The sequence below is a fragment of the Andrographis paniculata genome, unplaced genomic scaffold (assembly GCF_009805555.1).
Source record: "Andrographis paniculata isolate CXL003 unplaced genomic scaffold, ASM980555v1 Contig36END, whole genome shotgun sequence".
Classification (NCBI taxonomy): Eukaryota; Viridiplantae; Streptophyta; class Magnoliopsida; order Lamiales; family Acanthaceae; genus Andrographis; species Andrographis paniculata.
The window spans coordinates 2,767,997-2,793,043 of record NW_026137569.1 but is presented as its reverse complement, the minus strand read 5'-3'; the positions used below and the strand labels follow the sequence as shown (position 1 = coordinate 2,793,043).

Here is a 25,047-nt window from a genome sequence, read left to right as displayed (position 1 = left end):
TAGATATTGATGTGATGTTTTGAAGGTAAAATTAATTTTTAGTATAATATAAAAAATAAAAAATAGATGTTTGATTTGATTTTTTTGGGAAAAAAATTAAATCTACAGTACTCTCTTCCTCAGCTTTTAAAGATTATATTTATTTTTTACATAATTATACTTAATATTAAAAATATTTTTATATATAATTTTTTTTTACGAATGTCATTTTATTATTATTATAAGATACTAATGAAACATATTTATGTAATTTTTTTTTAATTTATATTATATTTTGATATAATAATTAATATTTAAATATTAATACGGTGAAAAATAAATGAGGTCCGGCTAACTATGCCACTTTGTTTGAGTACAAAAACTCAAAGATAATACTAAAATTTAAAGTAAAAATAAATTGGTAAAAAGTAAATTAAAAGGATTATACAAAATTTATTAAAAAATTATAAAATAAATAGAAAAAAATAAATTAGCTAATTTGGGTAAGTTCATAGATTAAAAAAAGAAATATTTTATTAAAAAAATATTAAGGGTGTGTTTGTTTGGGGGATTGGATTTTAATTCTACTATTTATCTCATTTTTTCTCTTAAAAATATCAAATCAAACATTTATTTTTTATTTTTTATATTATATTAAAAATTAATTTTATATTCAAAATATCAGATCAACACCTATTTATATCACATCATACAACTATTCAAATTTAAAATTTTTATCGTTGAAATCCCAATTCAAAATCCAAATTCTCAAACAAGTAAAAAAAATAATTATAAGTATTTTGAGAAATTTAATTATAAATATAATAAATGAAAAAAATAATGTAATAAAAATACTAATATTATTGTAAATAAATATTAAATGAATGATAATAATTAAATATTAATTTATTAATTTTATCAAAATTAATAATAAATTAAATTTAACGAAAGGAGTTAAAAAAATAAATAAATAAATAAATTTGACGCGATATACATTTTGGAGAAGAAATTAAAAAATTGTCGTACAAGAGCAGGAGTAATGATCATGCACTTGTAATAGTACTACCCTAACCATCCCCACTTTTGGAAAACCGATCGCTTTTAATAACCCAATGAATATGATGTGTCCCACAATGTGCGCATGCCAAACACGTGTCGATTTTATAGACACGCCACACGACCCGCCGCTCTTCCCTACCCTACCCTACTCTACCCTATATATATATTGAAATTAAGAGAATTCCTTGAGTGGAAAATCGATTTTATTTGAATATATTGTAAGTACCAAAATGTCTTCCTGTAAACGACCTGTTCTTAACCTCCTCATCGCCGGCGACCGCCGCGTGGCTCGGTTCTGCTCCGCCTCCGTCAACAACAAGGTTCGTTGATTTCATTATTTGAATCTCTATAATAATAATTAAATTCATCTCTCAATTTCTGTATGTATCAGTTTGGAGGCGGTGCGACAACGCCGGCGGCGTCGGGCGAGGGAAGGGCGGGGCCGGGGGCGGCGGACGTGGAGAATGCGGCGAAGGATGTGGCGGAGATGGCGAGGATTGGGGTTGTGGGGGCGCTGGAGACGGGGCTGAAGCTCGGCGAAATGGCCAAGCAGGCAGCGGACGCCACGTGGGACGTCACCAAAACGACGACGGAGAGGGTGAGAGACTCCGTCGCCGGCGACCGTGACGGCGGCCGGCGACCCGATAAACACGTGGAGGAGCTGCGGAGGCAAGCACGAGGTTGTCATTTGAAGGATTAATTAACCGTTTGTTGTTTGTTTGTTTGTAGAATAATTGTAAAGGAATAATATTTTGCTACTTAGGATGTGTTTGTTTGAGGATTAGATTTTCACTATTTATTTCATTTTTTTTTTTTCAAATTAAACACTTATTTTTTATTTTCTATATTATACTAAAAATCAATTTTATATTCAAAATATTACATCAACACTTATTTATATTACATCATATCACTATTTAAATTCAAAATTTTTACTATTCAATTCTCTACCTCAAAATCCAAACCCCCAAACATACACGACCTTATTTGATCTTCTATAGATTAGAAATTCTGATATTTAAATTTGAATTGACTATTAATCAAATACAAATATTAAATCTTCAATGTACACTATTATATTATAAATAACGGATATTTAATTTTGTCGTTTGAAGGACTAATGTTTTGTTAATTAATTCCATGTTATTTGTATGCTCGTTTAATTTGGTCTTATTGATGATAATCAAATAAGTAGAAGGGTAAGGTTTCATTTTGAAAATAATCAGAAATTTTGATCATATCGTAATAATAACAATAAATTATTATTATTGTTATTATTATTATTATTAATATTTAACAAAGATAACCATAAATCAGCTACTGATAGGGCTAAGTAAACATGAGAAAGGATAACACTAAACACGGCCGTGTTCTAATGGTGTACTTGATCATATTGACTGGAGCGTCGTTTTGTAGTTTGACCAAACCAACCCCAACAGAAAAAAGACGAATACGTACAAAAATGGGTGGAGTGTGTCGTCAGTAGTACGGGGTGGACTGCTGGTAGCGGTAGGATTTCCCCCCTATATTCAGAGTCTCGGGAAATGAAATTCGATTTGTTTACACATACGGCGACTGTCGTTCAACACAAGTCTCAGAGGGTGTTGGCATGGCGGCGATTCGGAGCGTTGGGGTTATCGGAGGGGGTCAGATGGGCTCCGGCATAGCGCAGCTAGGTGTCGTGAACGGTCTTCAAGTCTGGCTTCACGATTCCGATTCCGCTGCTCTCGAGAAAGCGCAAACCTCAATCTATTCCAGAATCCAGGCTCTTGTTTCCAAAGCCCATATCAGTAAGGTATTGGTACTCGTATTCGTCTAACCGCTAAATTGCTGATCTGCGATATCAGAACCGGTTTAGGTTGTAATTTTATCGCTTCTAGTTGAAATTTCTCAAATAGGAGAATTGCAAATTGTTGTAAGCGGAATCGATTTTTGATTGCGAATTTCGGATGGAGAGTTTTTTGGAAGTATTCAAACTTTGCGTTTGACTTGGTGATTTGATTTTCCTACAGGAAAAAGGCGATGAAGCTTTGAGGAACTTGAATTGCACTTCGAGTTTGGAAGATTTTCGCCAAGTGGATATTGTAATAGAGGCGATTGTGGAGTCTGAGGAGGTGAAGAAGAAGCTGTTTTCACAATTGGATAAAATTGTAAAAGTTTCTGCAATCCTGGCGTCTAATACTAGCTCAATTTCGATTACTCGTTTGGCTTCTGTAACCAGTCGTCCTGCCCAGGTTTCATTTTGATCCTCCTTTTACATAATTCTAAGTAGCTGTGGCCAATTCTAACGATTTTGCAATAAATTTTGGTAAAAAAAAATTCTGTTTCAGACCTAGTTGGATATCGAAATCTTACATTAAACGACTTGCCCATCTAAGAGATTGATCAATTCCAATGTTGGAGGCTTTTGCCGCTGGATTGAAATATGTGGGAACTTTCAGATTATGTGAAATTCTGAAGTTTATTGAAACTTTGGAATTGTGAAATGTAGATGATTTTACTGATATCTGGATCATATCTTGTATGCACTTCTCCCCACAGATTCTTGCTAATTGTATCTATAGAATATAGATCATGAGCCCTTATTTAAGTCACCATACATGGAGGATTGGGTATCAGTATTGTAAAGATGAGAGTATGTATGATTATAACGATTGCATCTTTGGACTGTTTGGTAAATGCTAGAAAATCTCTTATTCACTATTGTGAATGTATCCAGTTTGGATTTGGTATTGTGCTCTTCAGTGGTAGATTTAATGATAATTTATATGTAATATATGTTTGTTGTCTCCTTGGATCAATAGAGCACCTATATTTGCAGGTAATTGGAATGCATTTTATGAATCCTCCACCTGTTATGAAACTGGTTGAGATTATCAGAGGAGCTCAAACATCAGATGATGCCTTTGAGGCCACAAAATTATTGGCTGAGAGGTGAATAACACATACCTTTAATTCCTTGCTATTGCTATTTGTTAGGATTGTATATTCCCGCAATGGCAGAATTTATTTTTATGAATCCTGAACTCAAGTTATGTGCATCTTTATAAGGACGACAGAAATATTATTCACTCGTACTTGTTTGCATTTGCCAATGCCTCTTGGGAGCTTTATATTTCTTTCTGTTATTGTGTCGTGATTTGCTCAAATCTTATATAGCGTCGACTATATCAACCTCGTCCTCACAGCTATAACAAATTTAGTGAACTTTTTTCTTATCTGTACTTGGATATGTTAATCTTTCCAACTATTAGAACGTTTTCTGATAGCTATCTTTCTAAGATGCTGGAGCTGTTCACATAAGATTGCTCGAAAAACTCTGGTAATTAGGCATTATTATCACTTGCCAAACTTTGGGGATGTTCGGTGAAAAGGTTAAGGGGCTTATACATTGGAATGATTCCCATTTCTTGTGTGTGATTTAACTGTATCTGTTTTAGAATTCAAGAATTCTTGCCAATTCTTCCGTATAACTTTCTAAATTGGGGGTTCGAATATGGGAAGTATATAAGTTTGAATGTATTCCTACATGTGAACCATGGCCTGCTCTATGCATCAGGGGCACAGGAGATGATGTCTCCACATTTCCTTGCCCAATTCGATGTCTTTATAAGTGTGCCTAGTTCCTCATTGAATGATACATTATCTTAACAAGTATTGTGGTGTTTCATGCCTCTTATCACACCTGGATTTGCAGGTTAGGAAAGAAGACAATATGTTCTCAGGATTTCCCCGGCTTCATAGTAAACCGGATTCTGATGCCAATGATAAATGAAGCATTCTGCACGCTCTACACAGGAGTGGCAACAAAGGAAGATATCGATGCTGGAATGAAGCTGGGAACTAACCACCCGATGGGGCCACTAGAACTTGCCGATCACATTGGGCTCGATGTCTGCTTGTCTATCATGAAAATCCTCCATTCTGGCCTTGGGGATAGTAAATACGCGCCATGCCCTCTGCTCGTGCAGTATGTCGATGCTGGGCGCCTCGGTAGGAAAACCGGGGCTGGTGTATACAACTACAGCAAAATATGAAGCCACAATCAGCTATGGTTGTGCACAGTAATTCTCATGTAGATTTGTTATGGTAGTTGTTGTATGTAGCACAAGATGGACACATCTTGTTGTCAAGGATGGGTAAAAACACTACGATGCTACTTGCAATTTTTATTTAAGTTTCAGTCTGTTGAACAAAGTATATATATTTATTTTGAATTGTCTAATTACAAATTAATTGTTTTAAAAGTATTTTATTATTATTTCTTTTTTATAAATATTTTTATTTTATTATCAAATTATTGCTTTTTATATCAAAATATTATTCTTTTCGTCCTAAATATTTTATAATATTTTTTTTTATTCTATTTCAAACATCTTGCCATATTTTCAAAATATAAAATGATTAAATATATTTAATTTTTAATTTATGTTTTCTCTAATCATATTATTCAAATAAAAAAATAATAAATATACCCTTTTCTTTTTTATTAGATCAAATTATTCCCAAATTATTATATTTAATATTATTAGTTCAAATTCTCAATGCGGAATATAGGGTGATATTTGAGACAAAGGAGTATTCTTTCTTAAACTTTGTATACCTTTAAATGAGTATTGTTGTCTGTCATTTGACAATAAAATTACAACTGTCTTTGTTCAATATATATATAGCAAAATCTATTATTGTTACCGTATAATCTTGTTCAACGAAATAAAGAAATAGTAACTAACATGTTAAGAAATCTATTACATGAAAATTCTAATTCGAGGTTATATTGCATTACTGGTCTTTACGTTGCTACACTTATTATTATTATTATTATTATTATTATTATTTTTAATAAAATTAATTGGGGGGGGGGGGGGGGGGGGGGGGGGGGGTGTTGGCGTTTCACAATTTGATTGGACGTGTGCATGTTTTTGTTGGCGTTGAGTCCACACATGTTCTACCTCATTTATGGCCCTATATTCATTATGCTTTATTGCCTGATTTATTTCCCTCTCTCCCCCCCTTCTCTCTCTCTCTCTCTCTCTCTCTCTCTCTCTCTCTTATATATATATACACGTATGTACATTCTCACTTCACTTCCATATAAAGCAATATCGATCTCCATTGTTAGCCCAGATATACACAAAGCAGAAAGATCAGTAAGAATACACACACATACATACATATAAATATATATATATTTATGCACGTGATCATCTCAATGGGCAATAACCCGGGCATTGTCGTCTGCACCTATTTGTGTATGTGTCTGATTCTTCTCACGGGAATGGGATGCTCCTCCTCACGTGCCCATGAGTTCCCCGTGGGGTGGGTGGTCCGCCCCGCCGAGCCCTACCCCCACTGGGCCGAACGCCTCAGATTTCAAGTCAACGACACCCTCCGTGAGAATATCAATTAATATTATATACTGTATTATATTATTCTTTATTTTTGTCTTCACCGGAGATTCATGTTTGTTTTGTTATTTTTTGTTTTTAAATTGGCGCAGGGTTTAAGTACAATAAGGATTCCGACACGGTGGCGGTGGTGAATTCCGGCGACTACGCCCAATGCAGCGCCGGAAACCCTCTGGTCCAGCTCGCCGGCGGGAATTCCGTCTTCAAATTCGACCGGTCGGGGCCGTTCTTCTTCATCACCGGCAACAAGTCCAACTGTGCCCAGGGCCAGAAGCTTATCATCGTCGTGCTCGCTGTCCGGAGCCCGCCGCCGCCGCCGCCGGTCGCCGCTGCTCCTGCACCGGCACCTGCTCCTACCGGCAGGAACGCCCCCCCGAAGGAGGGATCCAGCGGCGGCGGCGGCGGAGGAGGATCACCACATACTCCGTCGGCGGCGGTGGCGGTGGCGCCGGCGAGCAGTCGTTGGGCAGTGGTGGTGGTGCCGATGGTGTCGGGTTTGGTCTTCAGCATGGGGTTTGGTCTTAATTAATTAGATATTATTATTAATTAATTAAGTCTAAATTTGGTATGGTTTTGGCTAGGTTGTCCTAATTATTACTCAAACTCACCTTATATATATTTGGTGGGTTTTTTTATTTTATTTATTTTAATCTTAGTTTCCTTCTAATTATAATGTGATTAACTGCTGGTGGGTCCGCCTCGTCACTGTTGGAGGTTTAAATATGTTTAACAATGGTTTTTACCTTTGTGGTCAAATTTTAGTATTTTGATTAATTATTTGGTACGGTCTTTTATAATTTTGATTGTATTGATTTTGCATGGTTGCAGTGCTAACAAAAATGTATTATTGAAATGAATACATATACATATAGTTCAAAATGAAATAGTGAAATTAAAATCGTATAAATAAAAATCAATATTGTAACTTAAAAAGTTCAATCACATCTTGATCTTTCCATAAATTGAAACCATCAAATCATTTCACAAAGTATAATTTGATATTTTAAAGGTATGTATATTTTTTTAATTATTTTTTATATACAAAATTTTGAAATATTTATAATTCTTTTTATGAACATATTATTTTTCTCTCTTATATTTGTTACTTATTTTATTAAAATATGTATTATGTATTTTAATCTTCTAAATTTTTTATTTTATCAAAAACTAAAAATAATAGGTCCAATTTTTAACTTTTTAAAACTATATTAACAAAAGTTAGAAAAAAATTAAACTAAACTAAACTAATAGATTACCGATTTATTTTGTTTTGATTGAATTTATAATTTTATTTAAGTTTTAATTTAATTATTATTTTAATTTAATATTTTATAAAAATACTAATGATGTGAATTAAATATTAATTTATCTTTATAATACAAATAAAACGGCCCAAAACAATGATCCAAACAGAGCATCTTCTTCAGGGTGTGTCCTGGTGGTGGCATTGATTTTCTTCGAACGTTCATAGGTTATCGAATCGGTCTTAAAATTCCAAGATGCATCAGGATCCTGCAATAGTCATGCCACCGTAAATTAAAAGAAAAACAAAAAACGTATGGCGCTGGCGCTTCTGCTGCTTCGATCCCATTGAAAAGTAAGTATATATGCTCGGAAACTCCCTATATACTTTCCAGATAAACCCTACAAGGATGGCAGCAGCTTCCGCCGTTAACGGAGCCGTGAGAATGGACATAGCCTCGCAGGCATATCTGGAGGGCAGCAGAGTCAGTGAAACGAAGGCCTTGATTGCGGAGCTCTGCCGCCATTTTTACCACCTGGGCTGGGTGTCGGGCACCGGCGGCAGCATCACAATTAAGGTTCACGACGACTCCGTTCCCAAATCGCAGCAGCTTATCGTCATGTCCCCCTCAGGTGTCGATTTAATTGGTGCTTAATTGAGATCATCTCTATTGGGTTTTGTTTCTAGGGTTTTTAATTTGGGGATGAGAGAGTTGATTCTGTCCGGTATTTTGCAGGTGTGCAGAAGGAGAGGATGATGCCTGAGGATATGTATGTGCTATCTTCCGATGGATCTGTATTATCTGCGCCTTCGGGGAAGCCATGGCCGAATAAGCCTCCCAAATGTTCCGATTGCGGCCCCATCTTCTTGAAGGTTTGAGGTTTTCATATCATTTTGATTCTGTATTCAATTATAAAAGTTCAGTAATATTTTTTTGGCGCATTCTGCTGCTGAGTTTTCTGGTGATATCGTATAATATATGTTATATATATAGGCGTATGAAATTAGGAATTCCGGTGCAGTTATCCACAGCCATGGGATGGAGACTTGCATTGCCACAATGATCGATCCATTGTCGAAAGAATTTCGGGTATTGAATTTGAATTGGATGCTTATTAGTGAAGTTTTGAGCTAAAAAAATTTGTTCTGCTCCAGCTTATGTCTGTTTGTCCTGTAGATCACTCACATGGAAATGATCAAAGGAATTCAGGGCCATGGTTATCATGACGAGCTTGTTGTGCCGATTGTAGAGAATACTGCCCATGAGCGAGAGCTGGCAGATACTTTTGCCGAAGCAGTATGGTTTATTTTGCTTCTTGTCCGAAAATCTCTTTTATCTTTATTTAGTTTGACTTAGCTAACTCTAAATAAATGACGAGTTCATTTTCAAAATGAGGTTAGAATTGCTTCGGTTAGTGAACAATGCCATAGTTCATTTGCAGAATTGGGGATTCATGCTATAAAGTATTTATCCCTAGTGATGATTGCTGATGATCTCTGTTTTATTTCTCAACTATGTTGTCCTTACAATCTTGAGATAATTTTTATTGTTTTGTTAATTTGGGAAATCCATATTTACGTAATTGGAGATATGCGCAATTCTAATATGATCCTGAATGCTAGGACTCTAAGGTGTTCTCATTTTTCATGGTTTCCTTAGAATATTTTAACGAGGTTCAGTGTAATAACTTGAAAATCATTTGGCGATTATCTTTTGTTGGATTGGATGTTCTTTTCATCAAAACCATACATTGCAATTTATTGATCAAGCAGTTCATACCCTTGCAATGAACTTTGAGACTGTTTTGCGTCACTCCAAATTTGGTTTTTAGCTGCAAATTAGATTGGATGATAATGCAGATGTTAGTTGGGCTATATATTGGTATCAATAGAGTAATTAATTCATCATTTTGGCAGATTAAAGCATACCCAAAAACTACAGCTGTGCTTGTTCGGAATCATGGGTTATATGTGTGGGGAGATTCATGGATCAGCGCAAAAACACAGGTGAGTTTTGGGGGAAAAGAGAGCCAAGATTCTGTCGCATCATTTGTCCAACTAAAACATTATATTGATTATTTATCGACAAACTAATATCTCAGGCCGAATGCTACCATTATCTGTTTGAAGCTGCCATTAAACTCTATCAGCTGGGATTGGACTGGACTACGCCATCCCACGGTCCAATTCAAATTCCAAAAGGAGTTCCAGGCACTCTTGGTAAAGTCCCTACGAAGGCGGGAGCTTTAAACGAAGGTGCTGGCATGGCAAGGGTATGCTCTTAGCTAATTCTTACAGATTTTTACGACGCTACAAAATGTCGGAGCAGTTTTGTTTATGCCTATTAAGCACTTCAAGAAAAAATAAATTGCAGCGCTGCATTTTACTGGACATTGAAGGAACTACTACCCCGATAACATTTGTTGCCGATGTCCTATTCCCATATGCGCGTGATAATGTGAGGAAGCATTTGGAACTGACATATGATACAGCCGAAACAGCAGAGGATATTAAATTGCTGCGAGCTCAAGTAATTCAAATATTAGAACTAGTGTTTTGCTTAATATGTCAAAATTCTGGCATAATTTTCGAGCTTGATAGAATTCGTTTTAAGTAGGTGCAAGAAGACATAGAAAACGGCATTGAAGGGGCAGTCCCAATTCCATCGGATGGAGAGAAAGAGGCAGTAATCGCCGCTTTGGTTGCTAACGTGGAAGCTATGATTAAAGCTGATAGGAAAATTACTTCCTTGAAACAATTACAGGTGGGAATAAAATTTATATTTTTGTGTTTTCATTAATTTTTATGTAAATGATGAATTTTTCTTTTACCCTGGGAAGTGCTTAATGTTCGAAAACGAATTCTTAGGGACATATTTGGCGATCTGGGTTCTGGAATAAGGAGATAAAAGGCGTCGTGTATGATGATGTGCCCGATGCACTAAAGAAGTGGCATTCTTCCGGAATCAAGGTTGATAACTCGATTCTATATGGATGTGGATGTTTGCGTCGTGATTAAAGCGATAATATGTTAAAGCTACAAAATTTTCGTCTCCACACAATTCCTGTAGGTATACATATATTCTAGTGGAAGCCGATTGGCGCAAAGGCTTTTATTCGGCAATACGAATCATGGGGATCTCAGAAAATACTTATCTGGATTTTTCGACACCACAGTAGGGTAAGAAGCTTCAATCAAAATAAATCTTTCATCTTTTCGTTTTTAATTCCTGGCTGTGTTTGGCATTCATCTGTATGCATCGCAGGAACAAGAAAGAAACCCAAAGCTACATTGAGATCACAGAATCTCTGGGAGTAGATAATCCGGCACAAGTTTTATTCGTCACAGATGTCTATCAAGAAGCCATTGCAGCTAAAGCAGCAGGTAATGTCAAACATGGAATTATCCGAAAACATGAGTCTGTGCATTTCCAGCCTTTAATAATGCTTGCTCGGTTACGTGGTTGTAATACAGGTTTGGAAGCGATAATATCCATTCGGCCCGGGAACGGGCCTCTGCCGGAGAATCATGGGTTCAAGACAGTCGAGTCATTCTCAGAAATATAGATGAGGAATTTTCAATAAACCTGGTGTGTGGTATGTAGCTTAAGTATGAATAAGAAGATGATGATTGATGATTAATTATAAGGTTTTCTTGAATTGCAATGAATCAATCAATTAAGTATGACTTGTCCTCCTCTATACAATTATTGTTGGGGATCCTATTCTTACACTACTTACTTAGTGGCAAGGAATCTGAGTCTTCACCAAGAAAATTACAGGTATGTATGTCTTAACTTATAATAATAATGAAGATGATAATGATGACGATATTAATATAAAGCAATGTATTATATGAGTAGGAGAATTTTGATGTAAGTGGATCTGGGAATGTGGAATTGGATCGGATGCCAAAAATAATTTAACCTAACTTAACTTAGACCACTAATTATCAATTAATTAAATAATTAAATGGGGTCTCTGTCTCTTCTGCAATCTGCACCATTGTTATTGCATCACTACTTATTAGTGAGTGAGTGAGTGAGTGATGGGCTAATTTTAATTGAAGTGTGGATATGGATTCTTTCTTACAATTAATAATTACTTGTCAAATTATAATAAATAGTCTAGTCTAGTCTAGTCTTGTCTTGTCGTGAGATAAACAATACAACAGTACATCATCAAGTTAAAGCCGTTAGTTACACTAGGCGACGTACTGAGTACTGATGACGTAAGATTGGTCAAGCTTTTGTCCTTTTCAAAATTTACGCCCACAGTTTTCTTACGGTTTCTGTGGGTCTTGTGTTCTTGGATCATTCCGTTTTTTTTTTTTTTTTTTTTTTTTTGGTAATCCAAGGTTTTGTTTATCGTAAGATATGATTTATGGAGAAGAGGTGAAGGACAGAGGGAATTAATTAAATAAATAAATATTGCATGAACTGAACTGGACAGAACAGAAAGGCCTGTGTATTAGTACTCAGATTTTATTAATTGTTGTGTGTGTAAAATGCTATGTAATATAAGTACGAGCATTTCATTTATATAGTAAATCATTAATTTGATTATATATATATATATATAAATATCAAGTAGTAGTAGTAGTGGAAGCAGAGACGGCGGAGGAAGCTCGCGGCGAGGTCACCGGAAAGAGCGGCAGGAGCTGGGGGCGGGCGGCGGCGGCGGTGGTCGGAGATGGATGAAGATAGAATTTCTTGTGGGCAATGGCTTTCTCCTCCTCCTCCTCGGGGCTGAGCACCAGCGCCGGAAAATCAAGCATGGAGGGAGACAGGCCGGAGGTGTGACGGGGAAGGGCAGAGGTGTCGATGACGAGGGAGTTGCTGTGGCGGCGCTGGTAGAGGTTCAGATTGAGATTGAAGTTGCTGCCGTGGGTGGTTGCGGCGGCGGCGGAGGAGGAACCGGTCAGCATCTGGACGACGTGCTTGAAGGTGGAGATGTCGGCCTGGACAAAAGTGGTGCTCGGAGACGACGGCGACGATGATGGTGGCGGAGGCGGCGGCGGCGGAGTTTCAGTCTCACTTGATATGCTGTTGTTGATGATCATTTCTAGAGAGAGAGAGAGAGAGAGATGGGAATTAGTTAGTGATGAAGAAGAAGAATGAAAAAGGTTGAAGAATTTCTTGTTATATGTTTCTTCTCTTTTCGCCCACTCTTGCGTTTGTTTTTTTATTTTTATTTTTTGAATTTTAAAGTGGTGTTTTCTATTTGGATGTTTTTAGAATCTATTTACGTTGATATTTTTAAATAGAGTATTATTTATTAATAATTTTTTTCTTAAATATTATATAAAATATTTATTTATTTTTTTAATAAAATATAACATCAAATTACTCCTCTCCCCTTACAATGTCCGCATTACTTATCCTTGTTTACATCATTCAAACATGGCAAGCAAAATGAAAAGAGTAGTATTTTTAATTTAAAATTTTAAAAACTTAATTTAAAGAAAGGCTATTTTTTTTTTTAATTAACTTTAGCAAAGATAAAACCTATTTATTTGAGCAATGTACAATATTTATAATTATATCTTAATAAAATATATATACGATATGAATATTATTTTGTCAAAAATAAAATTTTATATAATATAAATAAATAAAAATATTTGTTAATTAAAAAGATATAAAAATAAGAATGTTTAAGAAATTAAAATTTTAATTAAATTGATTTATATTTGTTAAATATATTTAAAATTGATAAATTAAATAAAATATCTTTTTGTAAAATAAAATGTCATTTGTGGTGTAACAAAGAGAGTATTATATGATACTCTTATTTGTAATTTTGTGGGTTGGAGCATCCTATTCTCTAAAGCAGTTATGGTCATATTCAATAATAGTATTTTATTCTATTGATCTAACTTCCAAATTCCAAATTCCAATAATTTTAGAAACCAAACTGGACACACACATTGCCATTTCCAAAAGTCCAACTTATACAGGCCAAAAGTAGAGTTTTTTGGAGTGGGTGGTTTTTGAAACTATTTTCTCTATCCACAAACCAAAAAGGTAAAAAGACAACAGCAAACAACATTGTGGGAAATTTAAATGACAACTCCAATTCTTGATTCCCCCTAAATAAAGGGAATGCCATGAAAAGTTGTTACTTGAAATTTGGCATATTTTTTACATAAAGGAATCTAAAAATGCAAGTTGTGTGACTTAAAATTTCATTTTTGGTATCAAATAAGAACAGGAATAAATCAACAACTTTAATGCATGTAAAAGAGAATAAAATTGTTGATGATCATCAACCAATCAATGGATAAAAGTATACATAAAAGTGGTTTTAGAGTACCTTGGCAACATTCTTGAACTCATTCAAGCAGGAGTGGAGGATTTTCTGGCGTTTCTGGAGGGACTGTTTTTCATTCTCCAGTGCATCCATTGCTTCCGGTGCGACGAACATGTCCATGAATTTCTCATCCTTTACGCCAAATAAATCGACCCCTAGTGCCACCATCAGCTCTTCTCGGCTGCACAAACATTCGGTAATTATTACAACAACAATCAACATAGTAGACCAGAAATGCAGATATTAATTTTAAGAAGATACCATGGGGTCAAGAACCCGGAATTTAGAGATGAGGCCACACCCCTCTCAACCAGAACCTCACGAATTCGAGCAAAATGCTGAGCAGCAGTTGAGCAGATCTCTATGTATGCTGATGATCCGGATCCTGGTTTGGATGCATTATCTCCATTACTGAATAGGGTACCATTGGCAGTGTTTGCGATGATTCTGAGATTATCTGAATTCCTGTTACTTCCTACAATTCTGGAATGGCGCTTTCTTGCACCAACGTCAATGCAGTTGCCGAGTTCCTTCTTGACTACATAGTCTCCATCACAGGGCTGGTCGGGTGATGGGGTCTCAGGCACAGTCATCTGGCATTCACGAAGAGCTTCTCTAGCTTCAGGTGCTTTACCAGGTGTGATCTCATTTTTCTCAAGGGGGATGTTTTCTTGATTGTTGATTCTTTCCTTGCATGATACATGCTTCTCAGCAGACAGATCAAAGCAGAATGATCCAGCTGAAGTTTGATTTGCTCGATAGTTGAAGTTCCCGGCTGCATCACTCTCGTAGCAGACTAGAGAGTATGGGCTAGTCACTGAATCAAGATGGTGACGGACCACTTTTTTGCACTGTTTTGCAAGATTCCTTACAAAGCTGTGGTAAGATTGCCTCAATGCAGCATGGAAACCAACATAGCCATCCATGTCTCCATCTATATAGAAGTAAAAGGAAAAAATAATTAAGGAATAAATCAAGTAAAAACTAGGAATACTAGCCGACAGGGAGAAACAAGGGAAACAAGAAAGAGGAATAGCCAGAAGGGAAAAGGGGTTGAAGCTAACACTTTAAAATATGATTAATGTTTTGAACAAGTAATAATTATAAAACCTTCAGCTAGATCATTATATGCATCTTCTCTCGTTTAACAATCACAAGAACATCCATTCATATCCCTCAGAATCTCAAAATCTCAATCAAGCTCGCCACTAAAAATTTTAAACTAAAGCCTCAATGCATTATAATGCTTGTTTTGTCATCTTCTCTTATAAATAAACTTGGCAGTACTGTACCAATATTGTCTTTTAAACATATTTATTAATGACTTAAAAAGGCTACTTGGAGTGATGGTGGAATGAGCACCAGTATAATTATAGAAGGAGCAAATCACATTAATAACTTTCCAGGAAATGCAAATAAATATAAATATGGAAACACAGACATAAAAGAGAAGGAGAAAACAATCCTGTTGAAGGGAGGAATTCACATCTACCATGTTATGAGGTCTCACATCCAGCTCATAGCACTACGTATCTTGATAGCATTGAGACATGGCCGTAATGACTAAGTTTGTAAGATTGAAAATCCTAAAGTGTTCATTGTCAATATTATCATCATTCAGAATTAAAAATCCTAATTCTAAAGCAATGCACAAGGGCTCAAACTCGACTGTGTTTACAGTTACAGATGGAGACACTTCAGGAAAATAGAACAGACCTTAAAGTTTTTTGGACCACAATTATTGATCAGACTAGTAATTTTCCTAAAAATATCTCAAAAGAAACCTTTATCCTGATAAACCGTGTAACAGAATGCAAATACTATGCTTAAGAACTTACATCTTGAGTTTCGATGTCGGTTTCTCTCAATAGCAATATCAAACAGATTGCACAACACAAAAGCAAGTCTGTCGCATGCTGTGTCAAGAAGAGGAGCAAGCCATGACCTAGCTGCAGATCGTGCAATTTCTGCAGCAGCCTCAGAAATACCTCTACTCCCGCCTCGGCCAGCATGTGCAAGTAAGATGTTTGCAACCTGTTAAATGAAAGAGCACAAAATTTTTAGTTTCCCAATTTGATAATATAAATGAGAGAGAAAGCAAAATTTTGAAAAGTACTTTCTCCCTTGACACTACTGGGCATTCCACAGAATATGCGGCACAGCGAAATTCGTGAACTACTCTCTCAAATGCAGCACCTCCATACAGACGAAGGGTTGCATTGGGTGGCTTTGTATCTGTAATAACGCCAGGCCAACCACCAATACCACTCTCCAATTTTTCCTCTTCTGTTGTTTTTCCCCATTGCTCAGGTGCTGGATCAGCTGCCCCATCCAGAAGTGATTCCTGGGGCAATTATAACAAACAATAATCACATTGCATAACTAAATTTTCATTGCTCCATGATCCCTAAATTTTATATACGGACACAGATAAATACATACCAGATGGTTGCAGAGTGACGCAGCATGCAACATGGCAGTTCTGCGAAGATGAGCAACATCAGAAGTTGCCAGTATTTTGCTTTCAGTTCTAGCCAAATCAACAGTTATTTCATTGCAGCGCTGTTCTAGTATGGCCAATGTGGCAGGCGCAGCTTCTTTATACCTCTTATGGAGTTCAGATTCCAAATAATCCCTGAGACAACCAAAACCTATGTAGGATTTGTACCTCTCTTCATCAAATCCACCCTTAACACCATCACGCAGATACTGCAAAACTTCAGCATCTACCTGAGCTATTTGCTTACGGAACCCATCATTGGAAACTATATTTCTATCCTTTGGTAGAGCCACAAAAAATGGTCGAGTGTTCTCTCCAAGGTATCCACTTGTACTTAAATATCGATCCACCTCCCATCGGTCATTGAATTCCTGAACATATTTAACAGTACATATCACACTTATCAATAAGTTGCACACTCTTCTCTAGCATAATACAAAATTCGCATGCTGATCCACTGATAGATTCAGTACTAAGATTTCTCAAACAGAACCTTTAAACAAATGTAGAAATAGCATACCTTAAGCCGGTTATCAAATTTGGAGACAACAATGATTGTTCGTCTGAATGTTGGGTCTATTGCACGAATAGAATCCAACCAGAGGGATGAGCACCACTCAACGCTACTCTGTTGAAGAAATAGAAGTATCCGATGTGGCGGACTAGCTAAGGACTTCACCATTGACAAAATTTCGTCGGGAGTACTCTCAGGTTCACCTTTCTTTGCCTGTTTCCATTTCAATCTCTAACCATTATTACCAAATAATATTCAAAACATGCACAATCTATTATCCAGAATTTTGTCTAATACCTTGAGAATGAATCCCGGAGTATCTATAATAGTTAGATTCGGGCAGTGAGCATATTCTGCTCTCATAACAATGGGCTTAGAAGAAACTGCAGATCCTGTCTTCCTCAAATGCTCTTCCGTACGAGAGCGTATGGTATCTGCAATTGCTGTGGACGATACAATAGGATTCCCATATTCTTCAGAGTCCTCCTCCTGATATGCAGATCATCAGCAAAATGAAGATGCGGTTTTACTGATTTCTATTCAAAATTTCAAATCCAATGTAAAACTACTTGAACCCCTAATGCATATAATAATAAGATGCACGATCCTCGCGGAAGCTATTATTGAAACCTAAAGAAGGAGAAAACGTGAAGGACCTGAAATCGGCACCGAGGCTCCAGAGCAGTGGAATCGTGAACCATCTGTAGAATGAGGGGGCGACGTGTGCCCATTTCGACTTCCCGCACATTGAAACGGAACCCTAGGAGGGCCTCCAGCAGTGTACTCTTACCATCGGACTGTCCACCGACAGCTACAATTTCAGGGATGGGGAGCTTCTCCCCAAATGCAACGGCGGCAGCCTGAAGCCTGTTGTAGGCCTCAAATCTCCTTTTGAATTCGGAACCGGAATTGCTAAAGCTTTCCATTGATGATTGTTGGTACTGGCGGTGGCGCTGCTTCGTCGAAGAAGATTTCTCCGCTGATTGAGACTTCGACGGAGAACTCAGAAATGTGGTTGTCTTCCCGGTGGCGCCGCTGCCTGTGGTGGCACTAAAAAGGCTGTGTCGGGGGAAGATTGGAATTTCAAATTTGAAATCAAGAGCCGTTTTAGATCCTTGGCCAAGGATTACTCCATGCTGAACCCGGTGTTCTGCACCGGATACATCATCGCCCGACACGTGTACACCACTTTTTTTCTGATAAAATAGTATTATCGAAATATTCTTGAAATCGTGATATCAGATAAAATTTAGACTGCCAATTTTTGTAGTTAAACACACATTTTAAAAACACAGACAAAACATGCAAGTAAAAGAAACATAATACTAATAGTTTCCAAGTGAAGTGTTTTTAAGAGGCTATTCTGTGACACCAAACATTATTAGTTTTCAAGTTCAGGCCTTTCTATAGTATATGCCAAAACAAACCACAACATCCGAAGCTAAAACAAAACTTAGGCTCTCCTTAATACAAAACCAGTTTCCCGTTACCCGAAACCCATCACCATTACAGTCTGTCTGTCTGTCTGATCGTCTCAAGGACAAGTCTGCCCTATTTGGAACAATACCTCAACTAAGATATCGGTATCCAGCCACCGCCAGTAGCAGAATCACCACAGCTGCACCAGCAGCATAAGCACCCCACATCCAATAGTTCGTCATTTTCTTGCGCTTCAGCATAACCTTAGGGAGTGAATCTGTACCTCTGGGGCGACCTCTATGCCTCACTGTAGCACGCTCTTTGCGATCCTTGGGCTTTTGTGGCAATGGAGTTTCGATTTTGTCCTCAGCCGGTTGCTGTTCAGTGACCTCTGCAGCAGCAGCAACAGCAGCATCTTCAGTTGGTTCTTCAGAATCTGCACGAGCATCAGTAACCCCGGCCTTCTTCTTTGCTCTCTTCTCACGTTCCTGAGTGAATCGAAACAAAGAGTGATTAGTTTAGAGCTAATGTGCAGAGAATGGAGATAAGCAGCGGAAAATATTGATTGCCTTGAGCTTCTTTTCAGCTTCCTTCTGAGCTTTTATTGCGGCTTTGGCAGCAGCTTTCTCAGCTAGCTTTTTCTTCCTTTCCTCAGCTTGCTTACGCTTGGCTATCTCTTCTTCTCTTTTCAGCTGCTTCAATTTCTCCTCATCGACTTCTTCCTTCTTGGGAAGAGTTTCCTTATCATTGGAGAAGTACTCCTCTTCCTCGACTGGTTCATGTTTTTCTAAGGCGGCTTCCTTTTTCTTATTTCCATCTTTAGAGTTTTTAGCACTCTTTGTTTTCTCAACTTTCTGGTCAGAAGAGATGTCAACCGGGGTAGGTGCTAAGACGTCTTCTTGGGGGTTTTGTTTTGTGACTGCTTTGACAGCTTCAACTTCAGATAGAGTTGATGTCTCCACTAGTGGCTTTTCGCCCGGATTCCTCAAGCGACCATCTCTACTCAACTGCCTCATGTCGAGGGATGGAAGGATTCTTCTCTCATAATCATCTCTGAAAGCTTTATTACTATTCCAGAGGGACATAAACTTCTCAACCTACCAGACAAATATTGGAAAAATTCAGTATGTCAAAAAAGAAAAGAAAATTGTTGCACAGAACCGAGACTGGTTAAAGTAGATTATCCATCATACTTCTGCTTCTGCGAGCTCCTTCAGTGCATCAACTTCCTTGTTTGCTGCAAGTGATTTTGCTTTGGTCAACAGCATACGGTTTTGATAGAAAGGGGAATTCTGCAAGTTAGGAAATAGAATCAGTAGAACATTTAAATTTATGGCTTCAGAAGTGGCATTTGAACTAAGTGACAAAGAGAATGATTATGTTCGATCAATTAACTAGCTGTCATATATTCCACACCATAGAGCAGTCTCCATGATTTGGACCTCTTTCAATCAAATTACCATATACAGAAGTGGTGAAAAGATATATATATATATATATTATAACAATAATTCATTCACAGTAAGGATCATAGTGAAAAATAAAGTCATATGCTTGGCTTGGAAGGCCAGCTATAAGAAGTATTACCGACTTCATTTAATTATAGTTATACTGATTTACTTTTTGTCATGCATATTGCTTCATAGAATGATAATAGAAATAAACCGGATATTAATAAGAATTTATGTGAAGTTGTTTAAATTATATGTAAGGCTTCATAATTGTACTAGATTTAGAACATCAATATATTAACCCATAGTCTGGAGGAGCTTACCCCTTCCTCTCGCTGTTTCCTCATGTCTTTAATGGTTTCAAAAGTTTTGTCTCTCTTTTGAGTAACCGATGCCAGTTCCTCCTCTAAAGCATCAATCTCTTTTTCTATTGCCAATTTCTCTTCATCAAGCTGCTTCAGCTTCGCATTGACCACTTGTTTTTCCTTTCGAGCTTCGTCAAGATCCACTCCTATCAACTGCAACACGTAATTGTAAACATAATAACCAATACCACAGCACATGATAGCAAAAGTTATCAGCAGAATAATTTGAAAATGACCAAATGTGTAATATAACACCCCTAACTACTTACTTTGACCTGGCCTTGAATTGCATCCGTTTCACCCATTGCAGCCTGAATCCTTGCCCTCTCAGCCGCATTTGCATTAACCTTTTCCCTTGTCCCTTCAAGCTGCTTAATTTCCCTCAGGATTTGTTTCTCTTCACTGAGAGGAATGCTTTCGTGCTGAATCCGGTATTGTAAACTTTTTATCTGACAATTTATTTTGTGGTAAGAACAAATTCTCAGTCAAATCTTTGTGCCACGATCAATGAAGTGTGGGTACTACAAATTCAACAAAATGCACATTAGATCTTACAACACTGTTGAGCTCTTCCTCAGAAGAGCATACACCTGGGCCCCTGTCTCTACCTCCAGAAGATCCTCTCAACTTGCCAAGAGCCTGCTGGAGAGGTTCCATTTCTTTTCTTTTTTCATCCATGAGTGTCCTAAACTGTTTGTTTTCAGCACTTAATAACCTTATTTGAGAAATCACTTGAGATCGAGCTGCCTGCAATACATTAGTAATGTCATTAATATATCATAATTGAATTCCATGTGAAGACCTTCTAACCCTAAAAAGCAGTTAGACAAAGATGTGAGCATGTGACATTGATATATCAGAGCTAGTATAGATTAAGCAAACAGCATATATGCAAAGAAAATTGAACGATACAAATTAAAAAAGAAAACCCCTCGGCTATGCGAACATAGATAGCACATTTTAAGGCTATAAGCATACTGAAGCATTCTATCACAACTTCACTCAACATATATTATTGCCAATTCAACAAAAGCCCCTGGAATTCAATGCAGACACTAGAATGAATCCCACATGATGCATGATTCAAACCTCTATAATAGGAAAATCATTTCCAGACAGAACACTAGCAACTGCTTATTACAAAAATTGGAAACTATCAATCATACTTTCATCTGCAAAGACCTTTAACTTTGAAGCACAGTAAACAAGAAAATATAAACATTCACATATTTTGATGAGATAACAAAAAACATGAAAATTTCATGTGGCTAAGAGACAAAAAATAAAAAGATATCATAGTTTTCTGGTATTTAAAATGCTTATATAAAAACCAAAAGATGTTACCAACAATGAAGAGCATAAATTCTTCAAAATATTAGAAGCAAGCTGGGCAATCTCAAAACAATTTGAAAGTGAAACATCACAAAGAGAGTGCATTTTTTTGTACACTTCCAACTGTCTTGAAATGGATTTAAGAAAAGAGTCGCATATATTTCAGTATAATTTGGACTATATTCCTAGTGTTTTAGACTCTTCTAATCGAGGTGAAAATAACACCTATTTTTGTTGCATGTCACAAAATTTGACCCATGTATCCCCTTAATTGATACCTCTTCCAGAAGGATTTCAAATTCTAAATAACATTATTTTCCTAAACCTGTGTTTCCACATGAGTCTAGTTGGTCAAGCTTTTCAGATAAGACTGTTACGGGGATCTTCCCGAGAATGCTCATGCATTGCCTTAATACATCTCAGATACACATGCAGTGCATGAGCATATTTATGTAGTTCAAAACGATACATTGATAAGCTCCCACATAACATATATCTTTGAAAAAGTAGCAGCAAATTGGAAGTCAGCAGATAATTCTGTAACAGAGAATTAATATATGATCTATACCAAGCACAAGAAGACCATATTATACCCGCTTAGATTTTAGTTTTTCAACAATCTGCAGCCGAGCCTGATTCTTTTTTTGTAGCTCTTTATCAGCCAAATCAAGCTTGGCCTTCAGACTCTGGTCTTCCAGCACACGATATCTAACAATATGAAAGGGGTGTATCTGCTGGGGCTCTGGCCATTCATCAACTGCATCCTTTGGAAGATTGTGATCAGAAACTTTATTAGCTTCCCCATTGAATGGCTCAACAACATGAGATCCAAATGTTATGTTCACTTTTTCACTATCCCCTGACATGTTCTCCTCAATTTTGGTTTCAACAACTGGTAAGTTAGATTCCACAATCTCCACGCCCATGATATATATTAAATACCACTTGAAAAACGGTTGAGTCTCCCTGAACCAAAGGGAAAAAAATATATAATTAAAAACATTTGAAATCAGTAAATCACCATTGATAGATGAAGAAGAAACAATTTGTAAGGGGGAATGTCGTCAATGAATAAATATTAACATAATATATGAACATGTATGTAACCGATCAAGTTAGAAATTTGAATCATCTTCAACCACAAAATTATCTTCTTTTGACAAACACAACTACCCATAAAACCAACCAGAGATAACAATTGAAACTTTCCTAATCTCTTGAATCATAGACAACAATTGATAGATCCCGAACATAAACAAAAACCATTCACAACCATGCCTAAGAACTATCAAAACATCAAACCTGAAAGCAGCCTGTTCTCTGAAAACTAGAACGGATCTGAAATCTAGTCGCAAAACCATAAGTAACAAATCAAATCCAAAACCTTCAGCGGAAAATTACCACAAAAAACATTTAAATTAAATTAAAAAAAATAGTCAAATAACAAAACCTTCATTTCACAACATGCACAAGCAGCCGACCAAAACTAGCCTCCAACAAATTACACGCAGCAGAGATAATCAAAAGATGATGCATACAACCAATCCAAGGAAGCAATCCAAATCAAAAGGAAACAATATTCACTGTGCCTCCACCATTAAAAATGAATACGGAACAAACAAAGTCAACACGCATTTCTCACTCGATCAAACAACAGGATCCTGATTTAACTTGTAGGATCGAGAAAATTACAGTTCAATCAAGCGAAAATTCAAAGAACAGCTAGAAATCGAAAATTGGACAACCACAACCACCGTTAACAATCCAAATAATTAAGGAAACCAGGATGAATAACAAGATCAATGAAGTAGCTCACCGGACAGCTACGGCGGAGAATCTGAGGAGCGGACCTGGTTTGACAGAAAGGACCGTTTCGGAGAGAGAAACAGGAACCCCGGCCCAGATCTCTCGAAACTCTTCCACAGAGAAATAAAGAGAGAGAGAGGAAAAGAGAAGTCAATATAGAAATTTATATATACAAAAAAGGACAGTAAAAAAGTGAAATATGTAATTACGAAATTTCGTAAAATTGGGTCTGGCGATGGGTTTATTCCTTTTTGTCCCTTTTTTTTTTTTTTTTTTTTTTTGGGTGTGTTTACTTGATTGTGTTGTTAATAAACATAAATCAATATTGTTACTGGTCAAACTTTTATTTTATTTTTAATCTTATTTAAAAATAATTATAAAAATAAGTCAATAAAAAAATAAAGAGAAAAGTGTATTTTTTTTTTATATATAAAATGTATTAATTTTTTTTATTTTGGAAATATAAACTTATTTAAAAAAATATAATACAAAACAAATTCGAAAATCTAATTTTTTTCTTTTATAATTAGTATATTGTATTTTTATAATATTTTATTTGTAATATTTTTTCTTCTTGTTTGTGTTATTATACTTAATATTAAAAATATTCTTATATTTATATAATTTTTTTGGTAAACATCGTTATATTAATATTTTTACCATTTTCTTTCCAAAGATCAACTCGAGTAAACGTTATTTTATAGTCGGACGGAAATAATATATTATAATTTTAAATAAATAACTTATTAATATTATTATTATTAAGCAAAATAGCAAAAAAACTCCACGTGGTTTTCCGAATTAGTAATTTTAAAATTCCAAAAAATCATACAAGTAGTTTACAAAATGTTGCACATTCGTCATCTCTTTAAATTTTAGTAACAACCTTAAATTTTATCATATTTTACTGTTATATTCTTATTTATATATTTTTTAATTAATTTATCTTTTTTACTCTTCTTTCTTCTTCTCTTCTTCTCAATCACACCATATTGTTTTTTCTTCCATCTTCTTCTTCCCAAATTCTTCTTCACCAGTACCAGACTCTTTCTCGTTCTTGTTTTTTTCTTTTTTTTTTTCTCTAATTCTTCTTCACGTGGCCGCGGCCGCAGCCCTACCCAGTTCTTTCTTTTCTCTTATTTTTCAATTTTTTTTCTTATTCTTCAGCTCGAATTCTTCTTTAAAGAATTAAGAATTATTAAAGAATAAAAAGAAAAAGAAAACGACCGACGTAAGCTGATGGAGCAGGAAATAAGGAGAAAAAGAGGAGTAAGAAGTGGGTTTGAAGGGATGGAGCTACATCTTGTTTTTTTTCTCAAATTTTCTGTTTTTTTTTTTTTTCAATTTTTCTTCTTCTTTATTTTTTCTCCCCAATTATTCTTTCATCCCGAATTCTTCTTCACTGCCGCAACCAGCTGCACCAAGTTTTTTCCCTTTTCTTTTTCCTTCTTGTTCTTCACAACAGCTCCCGGTTTGAATCTGATTTCTATTTGAACCGTAATCGTCGGTTCAAGAAACGGCGGTTTGGAACTAGATGAGTGTTATAAATTTGAGATTGATTTCAAATTTAATCGTGTTTAGCTGATTTAAAATGGAAAAAAAAAGAATAGATATTAAATTTAAAAAATATGCAGAGGAATAAGAAAGAAAAGAATAACTA

General features: G+C 36.1%; 6 protein-coding genes across 6 annotated transcripts; 3 read left to right on the top strand and 3 right to left on the bottom strand.

Annotated features, from left to right (window-relative positions):
• Positions 1-1,231: 1,231 nt before the first annotated feature.
• Positions 1,232-5,299, top strand: LOC127249859 (uncharacterized). Its single transcript, XM_051272902.1, has 6 exons — positions 1,232-1,358; positions 1,430-1,718; positions 2,455-2,833; positions 3,051-3,272; positions 3,860-3,972; positions 4,736-5,299. The coding sequence occupies exons 3-6, from the start codon at positions 2,648-2,650 to the stop codon at positions 5,073-5,075; spliced, it is 861 nt and encodes a 286-aa protein (XP_051128859.1). The 5' UTR covers positions 1,232-1,358; positions 1,430-1,718; positions 2,455-2,647; the 3' UTR covers positions 5,076-5,299.
• A 688-nt stretch (positions 5,300-5,987) lies between these two features.
• Positions 5,988-7,133, top strand: LOC127249868 (early nodulin-like protein 1). The gene is made up of 2 exons (XM_051272918.1): positions 5,988-6,431; positions 6,539-7,133. The coding sequence occupies exons 1-2, from the start codon at positions 6,233-6,235 to the stop codon at positions 6,973-6,975; spliced, it is 636 nt and encodes a 211-aa protein (XP_051128875.1). The 5' UTR covers positions 5,988-6,232; the 3' UTR covers positions 6,976-7,133.
• A 722-nt stretch (positions 7,134-7,855) lies between these two features.
• LOC127249797 (probable bifunctional methylthioribulose-1-phosphate dehydratase/enolase-phosphatase E1 1) lies at positions 7,856-11,373 on the top strand. The gene is made up of 12 exons (XM_051272796.1): positions 7,856-8,321; positions 8,426-8,562; positions 8,684-8,779; positions 8,867-8,986; positions 9,607-9,696; positions 9,792-9,962; positions 10,064-10,219; positions 10,307-10,453; positions 10,558-10,659; positions 10,760-10,869; positions 10,955-11,073; positions 11,164-11,373. Exons 1-12 carry the CDS (start codon positions 8,054-8,056, stop codon positions 11,253-11,255), a joined length of 1,608 nt encoding a protein of 535 aa, XP_051128753.1. The 5' UTR covers positions 7,856-8,053; the 3' UTR covers positions 11,256-11,373.
• A 900-nt stretch (positions 11,374-12,273) lies between these two features.
• LOC127249712 (VQ motif-containing protein 4-like) lies at positions 12,274-12,615 on the bottom strand. Its single transcript, XM_051272644.1, has one exon. The coding sequence runs from the start codon at positions 12,613-12,615 to the stop codon at positions 12,274-12,276; it is 342 nt and encodes a 113-aa protein (XP_051128601.1).
• A 2-nt stretch (positions 12,616-12,617) lies between these two features.
• On the bottom strand, positions 12,618-18,044 carry LOC127249794 (dynamin-related protein 5A). The gene is made up of 9 exons (XM_051272792.1): positions 17,671-18,044; positions 17,312-17,503; positions 17,021-17,227; positions 16,443-16,871; positions 16,117-16,344; positions 15,839-16,034; positions 14,262-14,934; positions 14,004-14,181; positions 12,618-12,752 (listed from the first exon to the last, which is right to left on the bottom strand). Exons 1-9 carry the CDS (start codon positions 17,938-17,940, stop codon positions 12,747-12,749), a joined length of 2,379 nt encoding a protein of 792 aa, XP_051128749.1. The 5' UTR covers positions 17,941-18,044; the 3' UTR covers positions 12,618-12,746.
• Positions 18,045-18,317: 273 nt separating this feature from the next.
• On the bottom strand, positions 18,318-23,553 carry LOC127249795 (proton pump-interactor 1-like). Its single transcript, XM_051272794.1, has 8 exons — positions 23,398-23,553; positions 22,175-22,547; positions 20,805-20,996; positions 20,519-20,698; positions 20,208-20,402; positions 19,627-19,725; positions 19,003-19,530; positions 18,318-18,921 (listed from the first exon to the last, which is right to left on the bottom strand). Exons 2-8 carry the CDS (start codon positions 22,505-22,507, stop codon positions 18,583-18,585), a joined length of 1,866 nt encoding a protein of 621 aa, XP_051128751.1. The 5' UTR covers positions 22,508-22,547; positions 23,398-23,553; the 3' UTR covers positions 18,318-18,582.
• Between the last annotated feature and the right edge of the window lie 1,494 nt (positions 23,554-25,047).

Excerpts from the sequence above, each read along its gene's own strand:
- LOC127249712 (XM_051272644.1), bottom strand. The coding sequence starts at position 12,615 with ATGCTGACCGGTTCCTCCTCCGCCGCCGCCGCAACCACCCACGGCAGC.
- LOC127249859 (XM_051272902.1), top strand. The coding sequence starts at position 2,648 with ATGGCGGCGATTCGGAGCGTTGGGGTTATCGGAGGGGGTCAGATGGGC. Across the intron at positions 3,273-3,859 it reads TAACCAGTCGTCCTGCCCAG|GTAATTGGAATGCATTTTAT; the intron begins GTTTCATTTTGA and ends CTATATTTGCAG. Across the intron at positions 3,973-4,735 it reads ACAAAATTATTGGCTGAGAG|GTTAGGAAAGAAGACAATAT; the intron begins GTGAATAACACA and ends CTGGATTTGCAG.
- LOC127249797 (XM_051272796.1), top strand. The coding sequence starts at position 8,054 with ATGCTCGGAAACTCCCTATATACTTTCCAGATAAACCCTACAAGGATG. Across the intron at positions 9,963-10,063 it reads AAGGTGCTGGCATGGCAAGG|CGCTGCATTTTACTGGACAT; the intron begins GTATGCTCTTAG and ends AATAAATTGCAG. Across the intron at positions 10,660-10,759 it reads GGCATTCTTCCGGAATCAAG|GTATACATATATTCTAGTGG; the intron begins GTTGATAACTCG and ends CAATTCCTGTAG.
- LOC127249868 (XM_051272918.1), top strand. The coding sequence starts at position 6,233 with ATGCACGTGATCATCTCAATGGGCAATAACCCGGGCATTGTCGTCTGC. Across the intron at positions 6,432-6,538 it reads TCAAGTCAACGACACCCTCC|GGTTTAAGTACAATAAGGAT; the intron begins GTGAGAATATCA and ends AAATTGGCGCAG.
- LOC127249795 (XM_051272794.1), bottom strand. The coding sequence starts at position 22,507 with ATGGGCGTGGAGATTGTGGAATCTAACTTACCAGTTGTTGAAACCAAA. Across the intron at positions 20,699-20,804 it reads AGGAAGAGCTCAACAGTGTT|ATAAAAAGTTTACAATACCG; the intron begins GTAAGATCTAAT and ends ATAAATTGTCAG. Across the intron at positions 18,922-19,002 it reads AAGCTGAAAAGAAGCTCAAG|GAACGTGAGAAGAGAGCAAA; the intron begins GCAATCAATATT and ends CGATTCACTCAG.
- LOC127249794 (XM_051272792.1), bottom strand. The coding sequence starts at position 17,940 with ATGGAAAGCTTTAGCAATTCCGGTTCCGAATTCAAAAGGAGATTTGAG. Across the intron at positions 16,035-16,116 it reads CAGTAGTGTCAAGGGAGAAA|GTTGCAAACATCTTACTTGC; the intron begins GTACTTTTCAAA and ends TTCATTTAACAG. Across the intron at positions 14,935-15,838 it reads CCGACATCGAAACTCAAGAT|ATGGAGACATGGATGGCTAT; the intron begins GTAAGTTCTTAA and ends ACTTCTATATAG.